Source organism: Pleurodeles waltl, chromosome 11 (assembly GCF_031143425.1).
Source record: "Pleurodeles waltl isolate 20211129_DDA chromosome 11, aPleWal1.hap1.20221129, whole genome shotgun sequence".
In the NCBI taxonomy this organism is placed as follows: Eukaryota; Metazoa; Chordata; class Amphibia; order Caudata; family Salamandridae; genus Pleurodeles; species Pleurodeles waltl.
In genome coordinates, this window is record NC_090450.1 from 682,380,921 (window position 1) to 682,403,768 (window position 22,848).

The window sequence follows — 22,848 nt, forward strand, 5'->3', positions numbered from 1 at the left end:
TCCACAAAGAATTCACAATTTCAACAGAGTCATTCAACACATGTCTCCAAATCAAACAATACAAGCAAGAACAATACTACAGCTCCTAGGCATGATTTCCTCATGCATAGCCATTGTCCCAAACGCAAGACTGCACATGAGGCCCTTACAACAGTGCCTAGCCTCACAGTGGTCTCAAGCACAGGGTCACCTTTCTAGATCTGGTGTTAATAGACCGCCAAACTTACCTCTCGCTTCTATGGTGGAACAGTATAAATTTAAACAAAGGGCGGCCTTTCCAAGACCCAGTGCCACAGTACGTAATAACAACAGATGCTTCCATGACAGGGTGGGGAGCACATCTCAATCAACACAACATAAGAGGACAATGGAACATACATCAAACAAAACTGCATATAAATCATCTAGAATTATTAGCAGTTTTTCAAGCACTAAAAGCTTTCCAACCAATCATAACCCACAAATACATCCTTGTCAAAACAGACAACATGACAACGATGTATTATCTAAACAAACAAGGAGGAACACATTCAACGCAGTTAAGCTTATTAGCTCAAAACATATGGAAGTGGGCAATCCACCATCAAATTCGCCTAATAGCACAGTTTATTCCAGGGATCCAGAATCAACTGGCAGACAATCTCTCTCGAGATCACCAGCAAGTCCACGAATGGGAAATCCACCCACAAATTCTGAACACCTACTTCACACTCTGGGGAACACCTCAAATAGACTTATTTGCAACAAAAGAGAACGCAAAATGCCAAAACTTCGCGTCCAGATACCCACACAAGCAATCCCAAGGCAATGCCCTATGGATGAACTGGTCAGGAATATTTGCTTACGCTTTTCCTCCTCTCCCTCTCCTTCCTTATCTAGTAAACAAATTGAGTCAAAACAAACTCAAACTCATTTTAATAGCACCAACGTGGGCAAGACAACCCTGGTACACAACACTGCTAGATCTCTCTGTAGTACCCCACATCAAACTGCCCAACAAACCAGATCTGTTAACGCAACACAACCAACAGATCAGACACCCAGATCCAGCATCGCTGAATCTAGCAATCTGGCTCCTGAAATCCTAGAATTCGGACACTTACAACTTAGCCAAGAGTGTATGGAAGTCATAAAGCAGGCCAGAAGGCCATCCACTAGACACTGCTACGCAAGTAAGTGGAAAAGATTTGTTTGTTACTGCCATCATAATCAGATACAACCACTACACGCAACTCCAAAACATATAGTAAATTACTTGCTCCATTTACAAAAAGCAAAGCTAGCCTTCTCTTCTATTAAAATACACCTTGCAGCAATATCTGCATACCTGCAGACTACCTATTCAACTTCCTTGTATAGGATACCAGTCATCAAAGCATTCATAGAAGGTCTTAAAAGAATTATACCACCAAGAACACCACCTGTTCCTTCATGGAACCTAAACGTGGTCCTAACAAGACTCATGGGCCCACCTTTCGAACCCATGCACTCTTGCGGAATACAATTCCTAACCGGAAAGTTGCCTTTCTCATCGCCATTACATCTCTAAGAAGAGTAAGTGAAATTCAAGCGTTCACAACACAAGAACCTTTTATACAAATACATAAAAATAAGGTCGTCCTACGACCTAATCCAAAATTTTTACCAAAAGTTATTTCACCGTTCCATCTAAATCAAACGGTAGAACTACCAGTTTTTTTCCCACAGCCAGATTCTGTGGCTGAAAGAGCACTACATACATTAGATGTCAAAAGAGCATTAATGTACTACATTGACAGAACAAAGAACATCAGAAAGACTAAACAGCTATTTATTGCATTCCAAAAACCTCATGCAGGTAACCCAATATCAAAACAAGGTATAGCCAGATGGATAGTTAAATGCATCCAAATCTGCTACCTTAAAGCAAAAAGACAACTGCCCATTACTCCCAGGGCACATTCAACAAGGAAAAAAGGTGCTTCAATGGCCTTTTTAGGAAACATCCCAATGCATGAAATATGTAAGGCAGCCACATGGTCTACGCCTCACACATTCACCAAACACTACTGTATAGATGTGCTATCCGCACAACAAGCTACAGTAGGTCAAGCTGTATTAAGAACTCTATTTCAGACAACTTCTACTCCTACAGGCTAAACCACCGCTTATGGGGAAATAACTGCTTACTAGTCTATGCAGAACATGTGTATCTACAGCGACAGATGCCATCGAACTGAAAATGTCACTTACCCAGTGTACATCTGTTCGTGGCATCAGTCGCTGAGATTCACATGTGCCCACCCACCTCCCCGGGAGCCTGTAGCAGTTCAGAAGTTACCTTCAATTTTGTACATTTGTACATTTGTATATATATTATTTAAACCTTTAATAGGTACATACTTACACATTTCATTGCGCGGGCACTATTACTATAGTACAACTCCTACCTCACCCTCTGCGGGGAAAACAATCGAAGATGGAGTCGACGCCCATGCGCAATGAGCACAGAAGGAGGAGTCACTCGGTCCCGTGACTCGAAAACACTTCTTCGAAGAAAAACAACTTGTAACACTCCGACCCAACACCAGATGGCGAGCTATTGCAGAACATGTGAATCTCAGCGACTGATGCCACGAACAGATGTACACTGGGTAAGTGACATTTTCATTCCCTGTTGAGTGTTTATGGTGGAAGTGCACCCATCTTGCAGTGCAACGAGATTGCCATCCTTTCCCATAGTTCAAAATATACCTTCCCCTGTGATAGTTAAATAAGCTGTCTCCTTTGTAAATGTTCCACCTTTACCTGTAACTGACCATACTAAGAACCCATGAAAACCATGAATTAAGGATATATATGCACACATCGCAGATTGGAGTGAAAGGTCAAGAAGCCTGAGCCAACCACAGTTCTGCTTAGTTCAACTTCAAGTTATTCACCCAAAGTTGGATTAAAAGTTGAAATCTGCGTGAAGGCACCTATCGGAAACATAGGATCTCTGCACCCCAGCTGCCATGTAAGGAGCATTAAGACCACACACCACTCCACTTAGTTGTGGTATACAGACACTTTCATATTATTATCATTGAGGGTGCATGAATCATGACCTATTCAGGGACATTAGGTGGTCCGTAGCATGGAAATTCAAGCTGCTTAACTTTCAAACCTCTGTAGTGTGTGGATTGGTTCTGTTGTTGGGCCTGCATAAGTGACATCACACTAGCCTTTTGACCACAGCATTGATATGGGGCTCCGAATCAAACAAGTATTCTTTGCTCCACCCGTGCAAGAGCTTGTAAACCAGAAGGCCCAATTAAGAGGTTGTTACCCTGAACTAGCACTCCTCACGTTAACAAGGTCTGCGATGAGGAAGACACTGGATGGAACGGGAATCTGATAATTGTGAAATGTGAAGCTAGTGTGATAGCCTATTAGGATAAAGGTGCAGTAGAGACCTCTGTACTACTTTTATTTCACTAGTGTGAATGTCAGAAGTCTATCTTCCTATATCCTCAATTGTATAGATGGGAGTCTGCCACACAACCTAATGTTACTTATTTTTTAAACTTAAAACTCGGAGGCACTCCGGGGCATGGCCACTGCCCGAAGTTGGTGGTTGCTCTTTACTGAGGTCCTCATGAAGCCCCAGTAAAATATGCGATAGTCCTGTATATGCTACCAATGTTTGGCTCCAGAGAGCCATCGATGACGCCTGGTGACCCCTCCGACTTTCTAGGAGTTTAGATGATGCTGTGGTGAGTGCAACCTGGCAGATTAACATTCCTGCCCGGGCCAATGAGACACTGGAATGCGGCTGAGGGGATGAAAGGCAGTGACAGGAGATCGGCGGGTCCTTGGTGGTCATAAGCGGGGAGCCACATTGGGGTGACAGAGCACATACAAGAGGCAGCTGGCAGGCCACAGAAGCTAGCCGAATAGTGGTCCAGGGTCAGCAGAAGATGGGAGAAGTAGTACTACTGCCTGTGGCTTCAAGGGACCTGCCCTGAGCGGGAAGAAGTGATTGGCAGAGGGAGTTAGCTGTCCTAGTGTCAGCTCCTAATAAGACTAAGGTCCCAAGTCTACCTTCTTTCAGTATTCAGAAAGCTTCTGCCTTAAATAAACATACATAGCTCAGAGGATATAATTTTCCTAGCTCATTCTCTCTATTATTCAATGCAAAATCTCTCTCTCTGTGTGTATATATATATATATATATATATATATATGCTCGATGGCATGTGTAGCTGCAGATACACATGCTGTGCATTATCCTGCCATCTAGTGTTGGGCTCGGAGTGTTACAAGTTGTTTTTCTTCGAAGAAGTCTTTTCGAGTCATGAGACTGAGGGACTCCTCCCTTTCGGCTCCATTGCGCATGGGCGTCGACTCCATCTTAGATTGTTTTCTTTCCGCCATCGGGTTCGGACGTGTTCCTCTTCGCTCCGTATTTCGAATCGGGAAAGTTAGCTAGTTATCGGAAAATTTGACGGTATTGTTCGCGCTCGGTACCGGTTTAGTGTTAGCACATCGACACCGAAAAAAAGAAGCGCTCCGGCGGCCCTTCGGGGCTTCCACTCTTCAGCGGGGCCGGGTCGGCCCGACCGTGTCCACCTCCAAACCTCATGCACCGGACCCCCTTCCGTTTCTGCCCGAATTGCCACGCAAAGTATCCTTATACAGGCCAACACTTGGTCTGTAATTTGTGTCTATCACCGGAACACAGGGGGAGGATACCTGCGAGGCCTGTCGGGCATTTTGATCAAAGAAAACACTACGCGATCGAAGAGCTAGAAGACTCCAGATGGCGTTGACACCGGCCGAACAGATCGACGTCGAGGAAGAGGAGAGATTCTCCATTCAAGACTCGGACGGGTCCGAAAGTGAGCAGCCGAAGGCGCAGCAACAAACTGTGAGTAAATCAGCCCCGGTGAAGACTCACTCGAAAATTATAAAGGCAAAGGGGATGCCATCGCAAACAGGCCATGGCTTAACCCAAAAACACGGTGACCAAACATCGGCACCGAAAAATGCCTCCCAGCAGCCGAAGACATCCGACTCCGGTCGAGATACCGGCTCCGAACCATCTCGGCACCGAGAGTTCGAAACTCCCAAACTCAAAAAGGTTTCCTCGGAGCCGAAAAAGACCGTACCGAAACCTTCGGTGCCGAAACATGCAGCCTCGGAGCCGAAAACAGGCTCCTATACAGAAGAGCACGGCCTTTCCAGCCAAATGCAAGGGCACAGATTTGAGCAGGCACTAGGCATGGGAGAGCCACACCCCCAATGCAGTCGCCAACACACACGGGGATGACACAAGATGACCCGGATGCATGGGACTTATATGATGCACCGGTCTCAGACATTAGTCCCGATTGCTACCCGGCAAGGCCGTCACCACCTGAGGACAGCACTGCATATATGCAGGTGGTATCAAGGACAGCTACTTTCCATAATGTAGCAATGCATGCAGAGCCCAAAGAAGACGACTTTTTATTTAACACCTTGGCATCCACTCACAGCTCTTACCAAAGTTTGCCAATGCTTCCAGGCATGTTAAAACACGCCGAACAAGTGTTCCAGGACCCAGTAAAAGGCAGAGCCATCACGCCTAGGGTGGAGAAGAAATATTAACCTCCCCCAACGGATCCTGTGTTTATAACACAGCAACTAACACCAGATTCGGTGGTAGTGGGAGTAGCAATAAAGAGGGCAAACCCCCAATCCTCAGGAGACGCACCACCGCCCGACAAGGAAAGTCGGAAATTCGATGCAGCAGGCAAAAGGGTAGCAGCACAGGCAGCCAATCAATGGCGGATTGCCAATTCTCAGTCTCTACTGGCTCGCTACGACAGGGCACACTGGGACGAGATGCAACATATCATTCAGCACTTGCCCAAGGAATACCAAAAACGTGCCCAACAGGTTGTTGAGGAAGGACAAACGATTTCAAACAACCAAATAAGGTCTGCGATGGACTCGGCAGACACAGCAGCAAGGACAGTGAACACTGCGGTAACCATTCGTAGGCACGCATGGTTACGGACCTCGGGTTTTAAAACCGAAATCCAGCAAGCTGTGCTAAATATGCCGTTCAACCAAGAACAGTTGTTTGGGCTGGAGGTGGATACGGCAATCGAAAAGCTCAAAAAGGACACGGACACGGCCAAAGCCATGGGCGCGCTCTACTCCCCACAGAACAGAGTCACTTTTAGAAAGCCGCAATTTAGAGGGGGGTTTCGTTCCCAAACCACAGATCCTTCCACCTCACAAGTCAGACCCACATATCCGGGCCAGTACCAAAGAGGACGTTTTCGAGGAACATACAGGGGTGGACAATTCCCAAAGGCAAGAGGGAAATTCCAGAGCACAAAAACCCCTCAAACCAAACAGTGACTTCAATGTCACAAACCCCCACCACTCAACACCAGTGGGGGGGGAGACTTACCGCATACTACCACAACTGGGAAAACATAACTATAGACGCATGGGTCCTAGCCATTATCCAACATGGTTATTGCATAGAATTCCTACAATTGCCACCAGATGTGCCCCCAAGAGCACACAATATGTCCAAACAACACTTAGACCTGTTACAACTAGAAGTCCAAGCATTGTTACAAAAACCAGCAATAGAACTAGTACCCAACCATCAAAACGGAACAGGTGTCTACTCCCTGTATTTCCTAATTCCAAAGAAGGACAAAACGCTGAGACCCATATTAGACCTCAGAACACTAAATCTTTACATCAAATCAGATCACTTTCACATGGTAACACTTCAAGGCGTGATTCCCTTGCTCAAAAAACAAGACTACATGTCAACGTTAGATCTCAAGGAAGCATATTTCCACATACCCATACATCCTTCCCACAGGAAATACTTAAGGTTTGTAATTCAAGGCGTGCATTACCAATTCAAGGTGTTACCATTTGGGATAACAGCCCCAAGAGTATTCACAAAATGCCTTTCAGTAGTAGCCGCTCAAATCAGGAGACAGCACATGCACGTATTCCCTTACTTGGACGATTGGTTAATAAAAACCAGCACTCCGCAACAGTGTCTTCTACACACACAATACGTGATAGAAACTGTACACAAACTAGGGTTCTCTATAAATTACCAAAAATCACATCTACAACCATCCCAAATACAATACTTGGGAGCAACACTCAATACACAAAAGGCAATTGCCACTCCAAGTCCACAAAGGGTACAGGTGTTCTGCAATACAATATTAAACATACAGCCAAACCAACACTACCAAGTGAGGTTTGTAATGAAACTTCTAGGTATGATGTCTTCATGCATAGCCATCGTCCCAAATGCAAGACTACACATGTGGCCCTTGCAACAGTGTCTAGCAACACAATGGACACAGGAACAGGGTCAACTCCAAGATCTAGTGTTGATAGACCGCCAAACACACCTCTAGCTTCAATGGTGGAACCCTATAAATTTAAACCAAGGGCGGCCATTCCAAGACCCAGTGCCTTAATTTGTGATCACAACAGATGCTTCCATGATGGGGTGGGGAGCACACCTCAGCCAGCACAATATACAGGGACAATGGAACATGCAACAAAAACAACTGCACATAAATCACTTAGAACTGTTGGCAGTGTTTCTAGCATTTCAACCACTGGTAGCCCACAAACAGATTCTTGTCAAAACAGACAACATGACAACAATGTATTACCTCAACAAACAGGGAGGGACACACTCCTCACAACTGTGTCTCTTAGCACAAAAAATTTGGCTTTGGGCAATTCACAATCACATTTGCCTAATAGCACAAAACATCCCAGGTATTCAAAACCAGTTGGCCGACAATCTCAGTCGAGCTCACCAACAAACACACGAATGGGAAATTCATCCCCAGGTCCTACAAACTTACTTTCTACGCTGTGGAACACCACATATAGACCTATTCGCAGCAAAAGAAAATGCAAAATGCCAAAACTTTGCGTCCAGGTATCCACACACTCTGTCCAAGGGCAATGCGTTATGGATGAGTTGGTCAGGGATATTTGCTTACGCTTTTCCCCCTCTCCTTCCTTATCTGGTAAACAAATTGAGTCAAAACAGACTCAAACTAATACTCATAGCACCAACCTGGGCTCTCCAACCGTGGTACACAACACTGCTGGACCTGTCAGTAGTACCTCATATCAAACTACCAAACAGACCAGATCTGTTAACTCAACACAAACAACAGATAAGACATCCGAATCCAGCATCGCTCAATCTAGCAATCTGGCTCCTGAAGTCTTAGAATTTGGACATTTAGACCTTACACAAGACTGTATGGAGGTCATTAAACAAGCTAGAAAACCTACTACAAGACATTGTTATGCAAACAAATGGAAAAGATTTGTTTATTATTGCCATAATAATCAAATCCAACCACTACATGCTTCTGCAAAGAACATTGTAAGCTACTTATTACACTTACAAAAAATCTAAACTAGCATTCTCTTCTATTAAAATACATCTCACAGCAATATCTGCCGATTACACATTCAACATCACTTTTTAGAATCCCAGTCATCAAAGCATTTATGGAGGGATTAAAAAGAATCATACCCCCGAGAACACCACCAGTCCCCTCATGGAATCTCAATATTGTGTTAACACGGCTCATGGAACCACCATTTGAACCCATGCACTCTTGTGAGATGCAATACTTAACTTGGAAAGTAGCTTTCCTGATAGCTATCACATCTCTTAGAAGAGTAAGTGAAATACAAGCATTTACTATGCAAGAACCCTTTATACAGATACATAAACATAAAGTAGTTCTCCGTACAAATCCCAAATTCTTACTAAAAGTTATATCACCATTCCACCTAAACCAAACAGTGGAACTCCCAGTCTTTTTTCCACAACCAGGCTCAGTAGCCGAAAGAGCCTTACATACGTTAGACATTAAAAGAGCACTAATGTATTACATTGATAGAACAAAACAGTTTCGCAAAACAAAACAATTGTTTGTAGCCTTCCAAAAACCTCATGCGGGAAATCCAATATCCAAACAAGGCATTGCCAGATGGATAGTGAAATGTATTCAGACCTGCTATGGCAAAGCAAAAAGAGATCTACCTATTACACCAAAGGCGCACTCCACTAGAAAAAAAGGCGCCACAATGGCTTTTCTAGGGAATATACCCATGACAGAAATCTGTAAGGCAGCCACATGGTCTACGCCTCATACATTCACAAAACATTACTGTGTAGATGTGTTAACAACACAACAAGCCACAGTTGGACAGGCTGTATTACGAACATTATTTCAAACAACTTCAACTCCTACAGGCTAAGCCACTGCTTTTTGAAGAGATTACTGCTTACTAGTCTATATACAGCATGTGTATCTGCAGCTACACATGCCATCGAACGGAAAATGTCACTTACCCAGTGTACATCTGTTCGTGGCATGAGACGCTGCAGATTCACATGCGCCCTCCCACCTCCCCGGGAGCCTGTAGCCGTTATAAGTTGGATGAAAACTGTAAAACTTGTAAATTTGTAAATAAATACTTTTTAAAACACATTATGTACATACATACTTACTCCATTGCATGGGCACAATTATTATATTCACAACTCCTACCTCACCCTCTGCGGGGAAAACAATCTAAGATGGAGTCGACGCCCATGCGCAATGGAGCCGAAAGGGAGGAGTCCCTCGGTCTCGTGACTCAAAGACTTCTTCGAAGAAAAACAACTTGAAACACTCTGAGCCCAACACTAGATGGCAGGATAATGCACAGCATGTGAATCTGCAGCGTCTCATGCCAAGAACAGATGTACACTGGGTAAGTGACATTTTCCATATATTTATACCTTAATATTCAGTTTTGTTCAAAGGTACAACCCTACTCATAGTGTTACAATGGAAACATAATTACAATCCTTAAACACAATTGCATTCCTCTTATTTACACCCACACACACCACATACACTTCTTCCTCCCTTCTCCTACATACAGCCAGTAGTTAAAAACATCCTTTCCACATCATTACTGGTCTTAAAGATACTTCCAAAAAACTTCTTGCATCATGATATTCATGATATAAATGTACATTCAATCGCGTTAATTACAAATACAGTTTGCCACAGATATTGAGAAAAATAGTAAATCACTTAAACATGAACCAAATTGTGTGAAAAGGAAGTAATAAAGTGAAATTGCCTAAACAAAAATGAATCGCAGTGTGAAAATTAGGAAACAGATTAGATCCATGCAACATCCTCTGAGCTGTGTATGTGTATTTAAGAAAAACGTTTCCAGAATATTGAAAGAAGGTAGACTGGGGTCCTTAAACTTATTGGTAGTTTTGCCCTGTCTCAGTAACTAACCATATTGAAACAGAGGGTCCCGTGGATTAATAAAAATACTGGTGTCGGCTCCTACCAGAAGGAGGAGGTTCAGCAGTGCCTGATTCCTTGACAATGGGAGAGCTGTTGATCCACCGCTAGTGGCACCCTTACCCTGATCTGGCTGGGCGGCTGAGCAGTGCGGGTTGGTTCCAAAGGGAAGCAGCTACCCTAGAGAGCGCAACAATGAGCAAGACTTGATCAGCCAAGGCAGAAGGCGTACCATTTCTTAATCCTGGTTCTGGAGGCGAGGGGGCTGGTTGGTTCTCGCTTCCCCTTGTATCTTCCTCTTGCACCCCGGTTGAAAGATGATGCATGGACCGGAATAGCTTTTATAAATGTGATTCCACATTCGAACAGCAAAGTGGGACCTCCGTCTCCTTTTTGGGTGGGCATACTGGGTGGGACTCTAACAATGAGTCTCTGATCCCTGACCCACAGTGGGAGAAACCACAGTGGGTGAAAAGTAGTTGGCACTGACACCCCGCCACTGATGTAGTGCTGAGAGGACATTTAGTTGGTTACAAGAATCTTAGACTGTGCCTGTTCGCATGAGTGGGGTGCTGCTAATCCACGAAGCCCACCACTCCCCACCCCCAGCTCCCCCCTCCACCAGCCATCCCCCCCCCACCCCTCATTTCGGTCGCCAGCCGGGACCTGGAGCCGCCCCCCTAAAAAAAAAAAAAAATGCAGATAATCAAACAGGCTCACCAGCCTACAAAGGGGATGATTGACGCTTTACCAAACCCCAGGCTACCCTCAACAAACAAGAGCCCAGCGTGGCCCAGGCAATCCCGCAGGGTGCATCCCTGAGCCAGACAGCGTCGATACTGCAGGAGATCCAATCACATCTTCCTCTTGAGGGCAAAATAGGTGAGATGAGTGTGAACATTATCTTGCTCCAACAAGATCTTAGTTACACTGTGGGCAGTGGACATGGTGACGGAGGCAGAAGGTCGCATTTCAGAAATGGAAGACTCTATCTGTACATTACAGAATAAGATTGTGTCCCTTCAGCAAATGGTCCAGCAACTGGAGGCCTGAGTACTGTTGAGTAGTGCTCCATACAGAATAAGCTCTGAATTTTCTGGCTACCGGATGGTACGAAATAGTCCTCCCCAACGCAGTTCATAACATGCTGGCTGATCTGGTAACAACTCTTCTTCAGGGACCCAGGATGTTTCATTGTGGGAAGAGCACACAGGGCACTGGTTCCACGCCCACCGCAGAGACCTGGTAGGGTCTGTGATTGTGCAAATCTTCAAATTTGCAGATAGAGATGTGAAGCTGTGGACAGCTTGGCGGAGACACTGTCTTCAAAGTAGACTTGCAAAGGTCATGCTTTTTCCAAACCATATGTTGAAGGTTTAACAACAATGTTGCTCTTTCTTAGGGGTGAAACAGAAGCTGCACGCCATGCTGCTCGAATACATGTTTCTCCTCCCTGCTAAAAGACATCTACAATGACGGGTCTGTTTTTGACACCCCGAAAAGTGCTTGGGCTCGGGTGGAGGTAGGTCGGACCTTTGGTAGAGGAGTGTGTTGCCCATGGGTTCTGGTGATGGGGTAGGGGTAGAAGAAGGGGGTTCAGAGGTGATGAAGTCCAGAGATCCTGGAAATGACTGCCCCTCTGAATCAAAGGAACAAAAGGTGACCTTGATCTGAATAAATCTCATCCTTCAGCCCATGGCTGCTTTTGGGGAATTCGCAGGGCACCAATTTGCACAAGAATTAATGGAAGTATTCCTTTTTTTGACTCCTTGTTAGGTACATGATAACATGCTTGTCTACTTATGTTACTTGATCTATAGTGGGGTTTTGATGTTAAATTAGCTGCTCGTTGTCCCCGATTTAGGGCTTACAACATTGTTGGTATCAGTTCATTTGAGGTGTAAATTCCAACAGGATAGGTTAATTGTTTCATAGTCATGGGTGACAGATGATTGTGTACTTAAGTGTAGGGTCTGGGGTGTGCCTGACAGATGAGTGGCAAGGGTTTGTTTTCTTCCACATTTTTACAGGTAAGTATTGGACTAAATGTGCATGGTCAAGAGACATCCAACAGTGCCCATTGAATTAGCGATTGGACTTGCAGGGATGGAGGGGGGGAGGGTGTTGGAATTGGCCTCAATGGAAGGTAAATGCTTGGCAACTAAAATAAGGAAAATGAGAGAAATTTTCCAAGGATGACATTGACCACTTTCTCACCATAAATAAAGGTTTGGTCTTCTCTGAGGTCACCCTTTGGGAAACTATGAAGGCGATCATTGGAAGGTGAGGGGAAATCTTTTACAACCAAGGAAAAGAAAGAGAATCTGACAGACTGTTTGGCACTAGAACAAATGATGACAGAATTGGAAGGGGTTAACTTAAATTCTCCTAGTGAGCGTCACACGGATGTATAAAAGCTGCTTGGAAATCATTACAAGCTATGGCATAGTGTGAAAGCAGCTCTGCTCTGCTTCAAAGTATAGTACTTATAGGGCCGGGGCTAAATCTGAGAAACTAATTTATTGGTTGGCCAGTGGGGAGGCTGAGACCAGGTTTGTGACATATGTGAGGCACCTGAAAATGGGGGATGGTCTCTTCTGAGCAGGGAATTGTGAATGCGTTTGAGAAATACTACACACAATTACATACCAAGCGAGACCTCACACTACTCGCAGTGGACAAGCCAATTATACAAGCTGAGCACTCCACCTCCGAGTGCATGTGTGTTTGGCCGACCGTCTCGGGCTGGCCAAACACGCATGCGCACAGAGTTGCAGGGCTGGAGAGAGCCTGCACAGGCTCCCAGTCTGCTCTAAGCAGCGTCGGGATTGGCGCAGGGCAGGCTGGGATCCTGTGCCTGCGGATGGAGCGGTGCGCGGCAGAGGAGGTAAGTGTTTTTAAAAAAAAATATTTTATAACCCCAGTGGCTTCCCACTAGAATCCTTTGAGGCATGCATCTAGATTGATCCTATAGCTACTGGTGATGTTCAAGGAGGCCCAAAAATCGGCCATGCTGCCCGGGGATCGTAGGGGAGCCACAGTGGTGTTTCTTCACAAGGTGGGTAAACCACTGGCGGAATGTGCCTCCTTTAGGCCCATTTCATTGATCAAATCAGAATTGAAAATTCTAGGGAAATTCCTGGTTAATTAATTCGTGGGGTTGATTATATCCTTAGTGCATTGTGATCAAAGTGGGTTCATGTCTGGTAGGGGCACTAAACATTGCATAAGACATTTGCAGGTAGGCATTGGGGTATGCCGACTACTCTTCGAATGCAAAGGTGGTGTTCTCCATCGACTTGGAGAAAGTGTTCAATTTGATTGGGATGTTTTTCCTACACTGGTTGCGATCAAATTAACTTTGGCCATTGCTCGTGTTCCATATAATTCCCCGTAGGCAAAGGTGCAGGTAAATGTGGCCACATTTAACTCCTTTCAAATAGAGCATAGTACAAGGCAGGGCTGCTCCCTGCCCCTCCGTCTGTTCGCCGTAGCTATGGAGCCTTTAGCAAAGTGAGTTTGGGCTGATACCCCAGATCTGGGGCCCACAGGGTGAAAGAGACCAAGAAGATTCAAAAGCATTATATGCAGATCATATCCTGCTGTATCTCCAATACCCCACCACCATGATCCCACCTCTTATGTATATGTACAATGTGTTTGGGGAGGAATCTGAACTCCAAGTAAAACTGAGAGGAATTCCAACTAATGTGAGAGTCAGACAAACTACATTCTCTGGAATAAACAAACTACGTTCCAGTAAGCCCCGCTTTTAAATACTTGGTCATGTACATTTTTTTACACCCACAGAGATTCTAGGACCTGAATAGAGCACTCTCCTACATCGCTCGTGAAAACAACTGGGTAGATTGAGTACTTTTTCAATCTCCTTGCTGGGTAGAGGGGCACCATTTAAAATGATTGCACTACCTCAACTATTGTATATCCTTCAAAATTACAGTCATGCTCATCCCATACATTTCTTTGTGGCTCTGCATTGGTTGATCACGAACTATCTCTAGGTGGGCAAGGCACGTAAGGGCAGCCTTCAATAAGTGCATACAGTCACATTATGATGGCAGCTTGGGGTGCACAGACTTTCAAGTATACTATCAAGCAGCACAATTACAACTGCTAAACAATTGGCTCTTTGCTGACATAGCTGACCCAGTGATTAAGCTGGAGTTTGAGGTGGCAGGACTTCTATACCTCCTGCCCCAACAATATGGTATAAGGAATCCTGGGTCTTGTCCTCTGCTACAAAGATACCCATTGATTGTTGACATCAAGCCCTGAGGGATATCTAATCGCTTGGCAGCGAAACCGGGGAGATTCTGGCATAGCATGGCATATCTGGTGTGGGAGATGTGTGTGGGTCCTCGTGTCAAAACGTTTAGCCAATTGTGAGATGAATTTAGACTACAAAAGTCCCAACTCTTCAAATTCTTCCAAATTACACATGCCCTTGAAACTTCTAAAACCAACTTGTGGCCATCCTGAAGCACATTACCCTTGAAGGAAATCAAGTATTGAAGAAGATGGTCCCAGACAGACTCCATGTTATCCAATTCAATTACTTCCATGGAATTTACTTTATTCCAAAACATCCCAACAAGATAGGTAGAGGTCATTCCTCCGTATGTCCCTGCTGTTATCATGATGTAAGGGACCTTCTTTCATATGATAGAATGCCCAACCCTCCAATAATACTGGTATAGGATACATATCGCTCTGACTCAAGTGGTCAGGGGCCAGGTTCTATGTACTCCCAAGATGGCATTGCCGATGGTTAATGTCCAAATGGGACTGGAGCTGGGCAAAAGTTGGTTGCAGTGGGTTTAATGATCTCAAAATGAGAAAATTGCCTGTTCTTGGCTATACCATTGCCCCCCCCACCCTGATGCACGACTGGTATAGAGCTATGAACCTTTGTGCCACAGTGAAAGAGATAATTTATAAAGCCTGGGGCTGCGTCCAGACAGAAGGCAAATTATGGGGAATGTGGTTGAAGAGGCTCCATTGAGTGCAGCTCCGTAGCTCAAGGGGTGGTGAACCCGTGACCACCAAGTGGAAGGACGATGACCAGCATGCATAGGAATTGTGGTAATTGGTTCTGATGATTTGTACGGTTATGTGCTGTTTATTTTTTGTGCTATTGTTTTCTTTAAATGCAAATAAAAAGTTTTTTGTTTAAAAAAAAAAAAAAAAGAAAGGCGAATAGGCCAAGCTAAAAGCCTGATACCTCCGAATCATTCAGAAGTTGCAGCAGCAGTTGCATTAACCGGCTAAGACATCTTAAACAGGGCAAGAGGGTGACAGGATATTTTTTTGTTATCTACATACGTTTTGCTTTCTGTTTTTTTCAGGAGGAATGTTCTGGAGATTACAAAAATGTTGTGCTGAAGCTCTGCGGAGGGGACGACTAAATGCTTTGCAGCTGGCTTGTCAGAATCCATTGCCATATAGAAGTCTTTTTTTGTATACGTAAATATCATGATGGCCTAAAGAAACATAACTTTTAATGCTATTGGTTTCCAAATCTATAGGGCAAAAAGGGGTACGTATCTTGTCATTCTTCCACAGCACATCTAGCCGGCTAGTAGTTACATAAGCTGGTGTCTTTTGGTCAGCAATCTTATAAAATTTAACAAACTTGTTTCTGAATCTTATTTTGTGTTTTGTTATGGCTTTTATATTTTGATTAAATAAGTATGTTTCTGACTATTAACTAGTTGTGCTATCCCCAAGTCAAAATTAGCATTCACCATTTTGTTTTCTATTTCTAGGTCATACTGTCCTGTTCGAATAATTATTGATGGCCTATGGGGATGCAGGAGCTAAAGATGCTTATTGGGCAATTGCCAACCTCCTATGAACTCTGCCTTATCCATACCTATTTTTAGAACTAGTTTTAGCCAAGATCTTTTGATGTTACTAAAATTATATAGAAGCTTTCAGTCCGCCCTCTTCGTTCATTGTTCTTTCACATTTTTCTTTCTCACACTACAGAATACACTATGCAGCAGTGGGCGAGCCCACATCGGCCGTTGCCTAACTTCACAGTGATAGACAGCACTCTGCTCTTCAACGGAGCACATCCACACACAAAGTAGTTCTCTTCAGTGAAATAGACTACAATTTGCAAAGGCCCAGCAGCCCCCCAACGATAAAGCTGTACAAAAACATATCAAAACAAAACCTGCATTCTCCAAGCCAAAAAGCTGGCAGCCATCACCAGAACGTTTTTTGTCTTTGTTTGGTTTTTGGAAGCTGCTGCCAAGTTAAAAGTTTAGTTTTCATTTGCCTGGTCTTCCCCAACCTCCCCCAACACACAAACCCCTTTTTGTCTTTCTCGATTGGTTTGGTCTCTGAATGGCCTTAGCTTCTAATCACTAAACGTTTTGCCACTGTCTGTTCTGAAACCTAACTCAGTTTGGAACAACTGCCCTTCATTGGTAACAAAACCTCACATCTTGCTAATGTTTTCTGAATAAATACCTTTTTTAATGTTACTCTTGGGTCTGACGTTCAGCAGAATAAATTCCTTCCAGTACAGTCAATGGCAAGAGGACTCACACTTTGTGTGAGGTCCGTCAAAAGCAGTACACTGACCGTTATGTGACTGAGTGTAGACAGGGCAGAGATGACTTTCTATTATGATGGATCTATTTCTTTTCTTTCTAATTGCACTCAGCTTATTTAAAATTACAGAGCCTTGAAGGCAACTGAAGCACGAAGAAAGCTGTTGGTTGATTATTATTTTTTTCAGCACTCTTACTGGCTGTAGCCAAACGTTAGGTAGCCTGGAAGCAATTGATGAGGAGGGAAGTTTTAAAGATCTCTTTGGGATGGAAGGTGACCCTTTTGGGAATGGTTTAGAAATAAAGCTCGCGTAGCATCTTGTGGAGTACCATGTTTGGAGTATGTGTTGTTAACTCAGCACCCATTCCTGCTACCAACAGTTGACTCTAGAATATTACAGCTTGTTTTCATCTGTAGTCTTTGTTTTGACTTTGGAAATGATTCAATTGACTAATGACGTCTCACTGAAGCCAACACTGTTTGGGACACAAACTCAACTTAGATAGTTTTGTTTTGCCATCTGGTTCAAACATGTTTGCTCGTCCACTAAAGAGCTGTGCAAACAATGGAAATCTGTGCCAAAGGCAGTTGTGGAAGAGACTAGAGACCCTGCATTTACTAGAGAAGAAATGTTTGTGATGAATTTCTAGCCTAAGCCATTCAAGTAATTTCAGACTCACTCCAGCTAACGGTTCATGGCCTGGGAAGCACATCTGTTGAATTCTGTCAATCCTACAGCACCAATTTGACCTCAGACTAACCAAAGTTCTACAACCATTGTATCTAGAGACCACATTGAACTTAAGCGGTTTACATGTACAGCATGTTTGTGCAAGAAAACTATTAGGGTAATAAGGCATAGGGGCTGAGTACACGAAGCTGAAATGGCTGAAAGGGACTGTTAAGGCCATTGAAGGGAACGTCTGCAAGGAGTGAGAAAAAGGCACTGAAATGGCTATAAAACTTGTGCATAATGAAACATCTAGGGTAGTAGGTGTGGGTGAGGGGTATCTGAGACAGTCACCATTTGAAACTGAGTGATCCTGTCCTAGAGAATGTTACTGCTAGAAACCAAAATTGACTTGGATAGACTTAACACCTAGACCCCATACGAACAAAATGTTTTGACACAGTTGCCTTCTGAATAAATATGACAAATAAATACCTGGGATTGATGCAAATCTCAGCCACTGGCACTGAAAAAACGAATTTGAAAGGAGGACCGATTTCAACATGAAGCTAGACCTCAAAAGAAATTACGCTCTGGATCACTGCAAACATAGGACCAAGTCAAAGTGATGATTGATGCCTCAGAAGAAGTAGGGCCTCCAAAAGGGGCAGTAGCTCAATGAAAAACGTCAAACCTGATAAAAGGGTTGAACACAAAAGACTGTCCAGATCACTCCCAAAAAGAAGATAGACTACTTAAACCCAAGGCAACTCTTCGGGGTCACCAACTCTCAATGCACTTGTAGGAACCAGGCAGGATGTTAGACCAAGCAGGGCCCATATAGAACCTACACCTCAAAGTATTGTGGTGCAATCTCCACCCTCTTAAACACTAATTCTAATATGACGGGACCGACCACCAAAGAAGAAAATGACAGTTGTTGAGGATCTTCAAAAATTCCATATTGTGAAGAAATTAAAAACTAGAAAAGCAGTTTTCTACAGTTGATGATTGTTACAGTTATTTCTAGTGTATCAATTTGTGGGGACGGAGTTCCCTCCCTTTTGAGACTGTGGTCCGCCTGCCTGATATAAATGCGGGCAGACCATAGTTTGATGACGGTTGAGACAAGTCTGTTTCTGCCGTAGTCAAACTTCTCAGATGGCTGGCCAGAGTAAGGGCCACCAGAGGTTTGGCTAAATATCTGCTTACCTAATTTAGATTTGCAGACATATATAGAGGTTTTTCAATGCCTTTGACTGCTAGGAAAAATATGGCAGTAAGGGATATTGAAAAGTGCTCAGTGCCTGTAAATCAAATGCTACTAGTGGGCCTGCAGCACAGATTGTGCCACCCACATGAGTAGCCCTGTAAACATGTCTCAGATCTGCCACTGCAGTGTCTGTGTGTGCAGCTTTGCACTGCCAATTCGACCTGGCAGGTGTACCGACTTACCAGGCTTAAACCTTCCCTTTTTACTATATGTATTTCACCCCTATGGTAGGCCCTAGGTAGCCCCATGGATAGGGTGCAGTGTATTTAAAAGGTAGGACATGTACTGGTGTGTTTACATGTCCTTATAGTGAAATGCTGCCAAATTCGTTTTCATTATTGCAAGGCATATCTCTCCCATAGGTTGACATGGGGGCTGCCTTTAAATGTCTTTTAAGTGCAGTTTCCTATTGGATCAGATTGAGATGTGGAGTTTGGGGTCCCTGATCTCACAATTTAAAAATAATCTTGTGGTAGAGTTGTTTTTAAGATTGTTTGAAAACTCCACTTTTAGAAAGTGGGCATTTTCTTGCTTAACTATTCTGTGCCTCTGCCTGCCTGGGAAATCCACGTCTGGGTCAGACTGGCAGTTGGGCTGTTTGTGAATTCCCTCTACAGAGTGACACAAAGGGAGCTGAGGTGTATTCTGCATATCCTATTGAGTCTCCTGGGCTAGAGTGGGTAGGGAGGAGCTGGCATCTAAAAGGGCTGTGCCTTTCCTCACACATTGCAGTCTCCAACCCCTTGGAGTGTGTCTGGGGCCAGGCCTGGGCAATGCAGGATCTTGTGAACAACAGAGACTTCCCTTTGAAGTTTGCCTACTTCAAAGGCAGAAATTAGTATAAGTAGTGGACCCAAAACCCTAACCTCTGCCAAGGAGAAGAGCTTGATGCTTGAGGATGACCTGCCACTCTGCCTGTTGCTTTGCTGTGTTGGCCTGCTGCTGCAACTTCTGCCTGAAGAGGGATAGAACTGGAATTTGTTTTCTGAATACCTGCTTGTGAAGGTTCTACAAGGGCTTGGACTGAGCTTGCCCCCTGTTCTGAAGTCTCAGGGACATCAAAGACTTCATCTGCCAGCACCTGGGCTCTCTTGCTGAGACCTCTACACTGCCAAGTGGTGCCACATCCAGTCCCTGGGCCCTTGAAAAGGAGAAGCTGTGGAACCCAAGCTGAAAAATCCATGCACCAGAGCCAAGTGGCAGAAAAATAGACGCAGCACCTGCACCGTGGTTGAAAAATCTACGCATCGCCAGTAAAATCAACACATCACCAGCTCATTGCGGATTAATCCCTGCTGTGTGTCCAGATTTTCCACAAATTGTACCTGGGCATCAAAACCTTCAACATCACCGCACCAACTCGAGGCTGCTTGTCCAGAAATCGACGTATCTCTTCCCTGTGAGGAAAGAATCAATGCATCGCTTGCCCAGCTGAGAAAGAATCAACGCACAGCCTCACCTGCAAATAAAGAACACGCTCACCCGTGCAACTTTATTTTTGAACCATACCAGGTACTTTGTGCTAAAACAATTTATACATTGATTTCTATGAATTAAGACTCCTTTTACTTAGAAATTCATATCTTGGCTTGGTATGTTGGATTTTTGTCGTTTTGGTCTTGTTCGATTGAGATACATATTGGCTATTTTCTAAACTGGTGTGGAGTCCTTTTGTGGTATTTTTCACTGTGTTACTGTGTGTGTTTGTACAAATACTTCACACATTGCCTCTGAGATAAGCCTGACTGCTTATGCCAAGCTACCAAGGGGGTGTGCATGGGTTATCTGAGCTGTGTATCTCCGTTACCCTGACTAGAGTGAGGGTCACTACTTGTACAGGGTGCAAACTGGCTGCAAACTAGAGACCCCATTTCTAACACAGGGGAAAAGACATTAGTATACATCTTCATCAGGGTCCAATGAGGTGGTCTCTGAGCGGCTGCCATATATCCCTCAGCCTAGATGCTGGTGGTAGTAATGAAGCGTAAAGTTCACTTGTGGTGTTACAATATATCATATCCCTCAATCATGCAGCAATGGTTGAAGGTCTGTTACTTACTTATAATCTAACAGCCTGTGTTGGTGGTTATTGGACACCAGTTTAGTTTGCATACAACAGCAATAGCAAGTTATATCTGGGATTGTGTCCCAAGTTGTTCCCATTCAGTTCTATGATTTTTCCAAGCCAGCGGGGCGTAACTCTAGAAGGTGTGATAAATGTGGGACAACAGCTTACTACTATCTGGGGTAGATATTACCAATGTGAGTGGTTGGAAATCCTTGGGCTCCTCTGGGTATGTAGACAGGTTATGGCGTAGCATGCTGTGTAAGTGGTGAAAAACATAACTGTCCATACGTGTCAGGTCTCTCCACCTCCATCAATGCAGGACTGGGTTTTAAGGTGCCATTGAGGAACAGGCCACCCAGTACACTCAGCTGGTGTGAAGCAAGCAAATGTTGTACCAATCGCCCCTAAGGGAGCAGGAGCCATGGATTGTTCAAGAGGTATGTGCAGAGAGTAGATGTACCCCCATCCCAGATTGCTCCATAGCTTGGACCAAGCTCAGCATTTGGTGGAGAGGGTCTGTGTTTTGTTGGTAGGGTCTTTTGGAATTCCCTGAGAGAGGAAGGAGGACATGGGGAGATGGGGTGCTTAAGCCCTCTGGTTTAAGGTATGGTAGCCTAGTGTCTGGCTGATACCAAAAATAGGTGTAGTGGGATTGTGCCACTAAATAACATAGGTAGAGATAAGGAACCCCGAATCTGCCATGTTCATAGGGGAGTATCAATGTTTCATAACAAATGCGGGGTCGGTGGCCGGCCCAAATAAGTCATGTTAAGAGGCCCTGCAAGGCGGCAAAAATGTATTGGTTAAAGCAGTGGGGCTATTCATGAAAAAATATAAAAACTGGGGACAACCACCATTTTATTGATGGCGATGCATCACAATATGACTAGCGGAAGCTTAATCCACCGTTCCACTTGGATGGTGAACTTGTCAATAGCCGGGCCATGATTACAGAGGATAACTTCGGATTTATCGTTATGTAAAAATATACCCAAATATTTGGGAGAACTGGCGCACTGTGCAGGGGATATTCAAGATCAAATGTTTCAGTGGCCTCCCTCAGTGTAAAGAGCTCTGACTTGTTCTAGTTAATCAGCAAACCTGAAAAGATGCAAAGTGTATCACCTCACGGATGAGTGGGGAAAATTGACCGGTAGGTCACAGACAAACAATAATATATCATCCACATAGAGTGAGGCTAGCAATGGGTCATGACGGAATTGGAGGCCCCTGTTGAGATGTTCCTGCAGGTGTCTAACAGGGGGGTTCCATGGCACTTATAATCAAAAGAGGAAAAAGCAGGAAGCCCTGTCCTCAATCCCTAGTGATTGGAAAAGTGTCTGAGAATGCGCCATTCACCTGAATGCGCACCAAGGTGTCCTTGTAAAGTAGCATAATGAGGTTTCTAGATTCCTGGGCTATCTCCAGTTTGATCAGGGTTGCATGTAGGAATGACCACTACAGCTAGTCAAATGATTTTTCAGCATCCAGTGGGGCAACCAGAGTTCGGTTGGTGGGCAATATCTGTTTCAGCACTGTAAAAATGGTAGGAAGATTGACTGAGGTGAAGCAATGCGAGAAAAATCCAGATAGCATGTGGGACATTAAACAATAAATTAACAGGGAAAGGCTGGTGGCTATAACGTTACCCAATATTTTAGTGTCATTGTTAAGGAGTGGTTTGTAGGAGGTGCACAGGTGGGCTGGCTTGCAAGGTTTAACCAATAGGGTGATGACAGCCTCAAGTAGAGATGGGGAGAGTGCGCCTGCCTCTAGTGATTCAGTGTAGACCACCAAGAGGTGCGGGGCTAAGATAGATTTGTACACTTTGTAAAAGTTTCCAGTAAAGCCATCCAAACCTGGGTCCTTGGAACCACAAAGAGCATTGATAGATTGTATTAGG

General features: G+C 44.3%; 1 protein-coding gene across 1 annotated transcript in view; it reads left to right on the forward strand.

Annotated features, from left to right (window-relative positions):
* Nucleotides 1–16,008, forward strand: part of ANXA4 (annexin A4) — a 100,247-nt gene extending 84,239 nt beyond the window's left edge. Inside the window, exon 13 of the mRNA XM_069214202.1 lies at nucleotides 15,719–16,008. Within this exon, the coding sequence (XP_069070303.1) occupies nucleotides 15,719–15,778 (60 nt within the window). The 3' untranslated portion in view covers nucleotides 15,779–16,008. The remainder of the gene's footprint in view (nucleotides 1–15,718) is intronic.
* The last annotated feature ends 6,840 nt before the right edge of the window (nucleotides 16,009–22,848 follow it).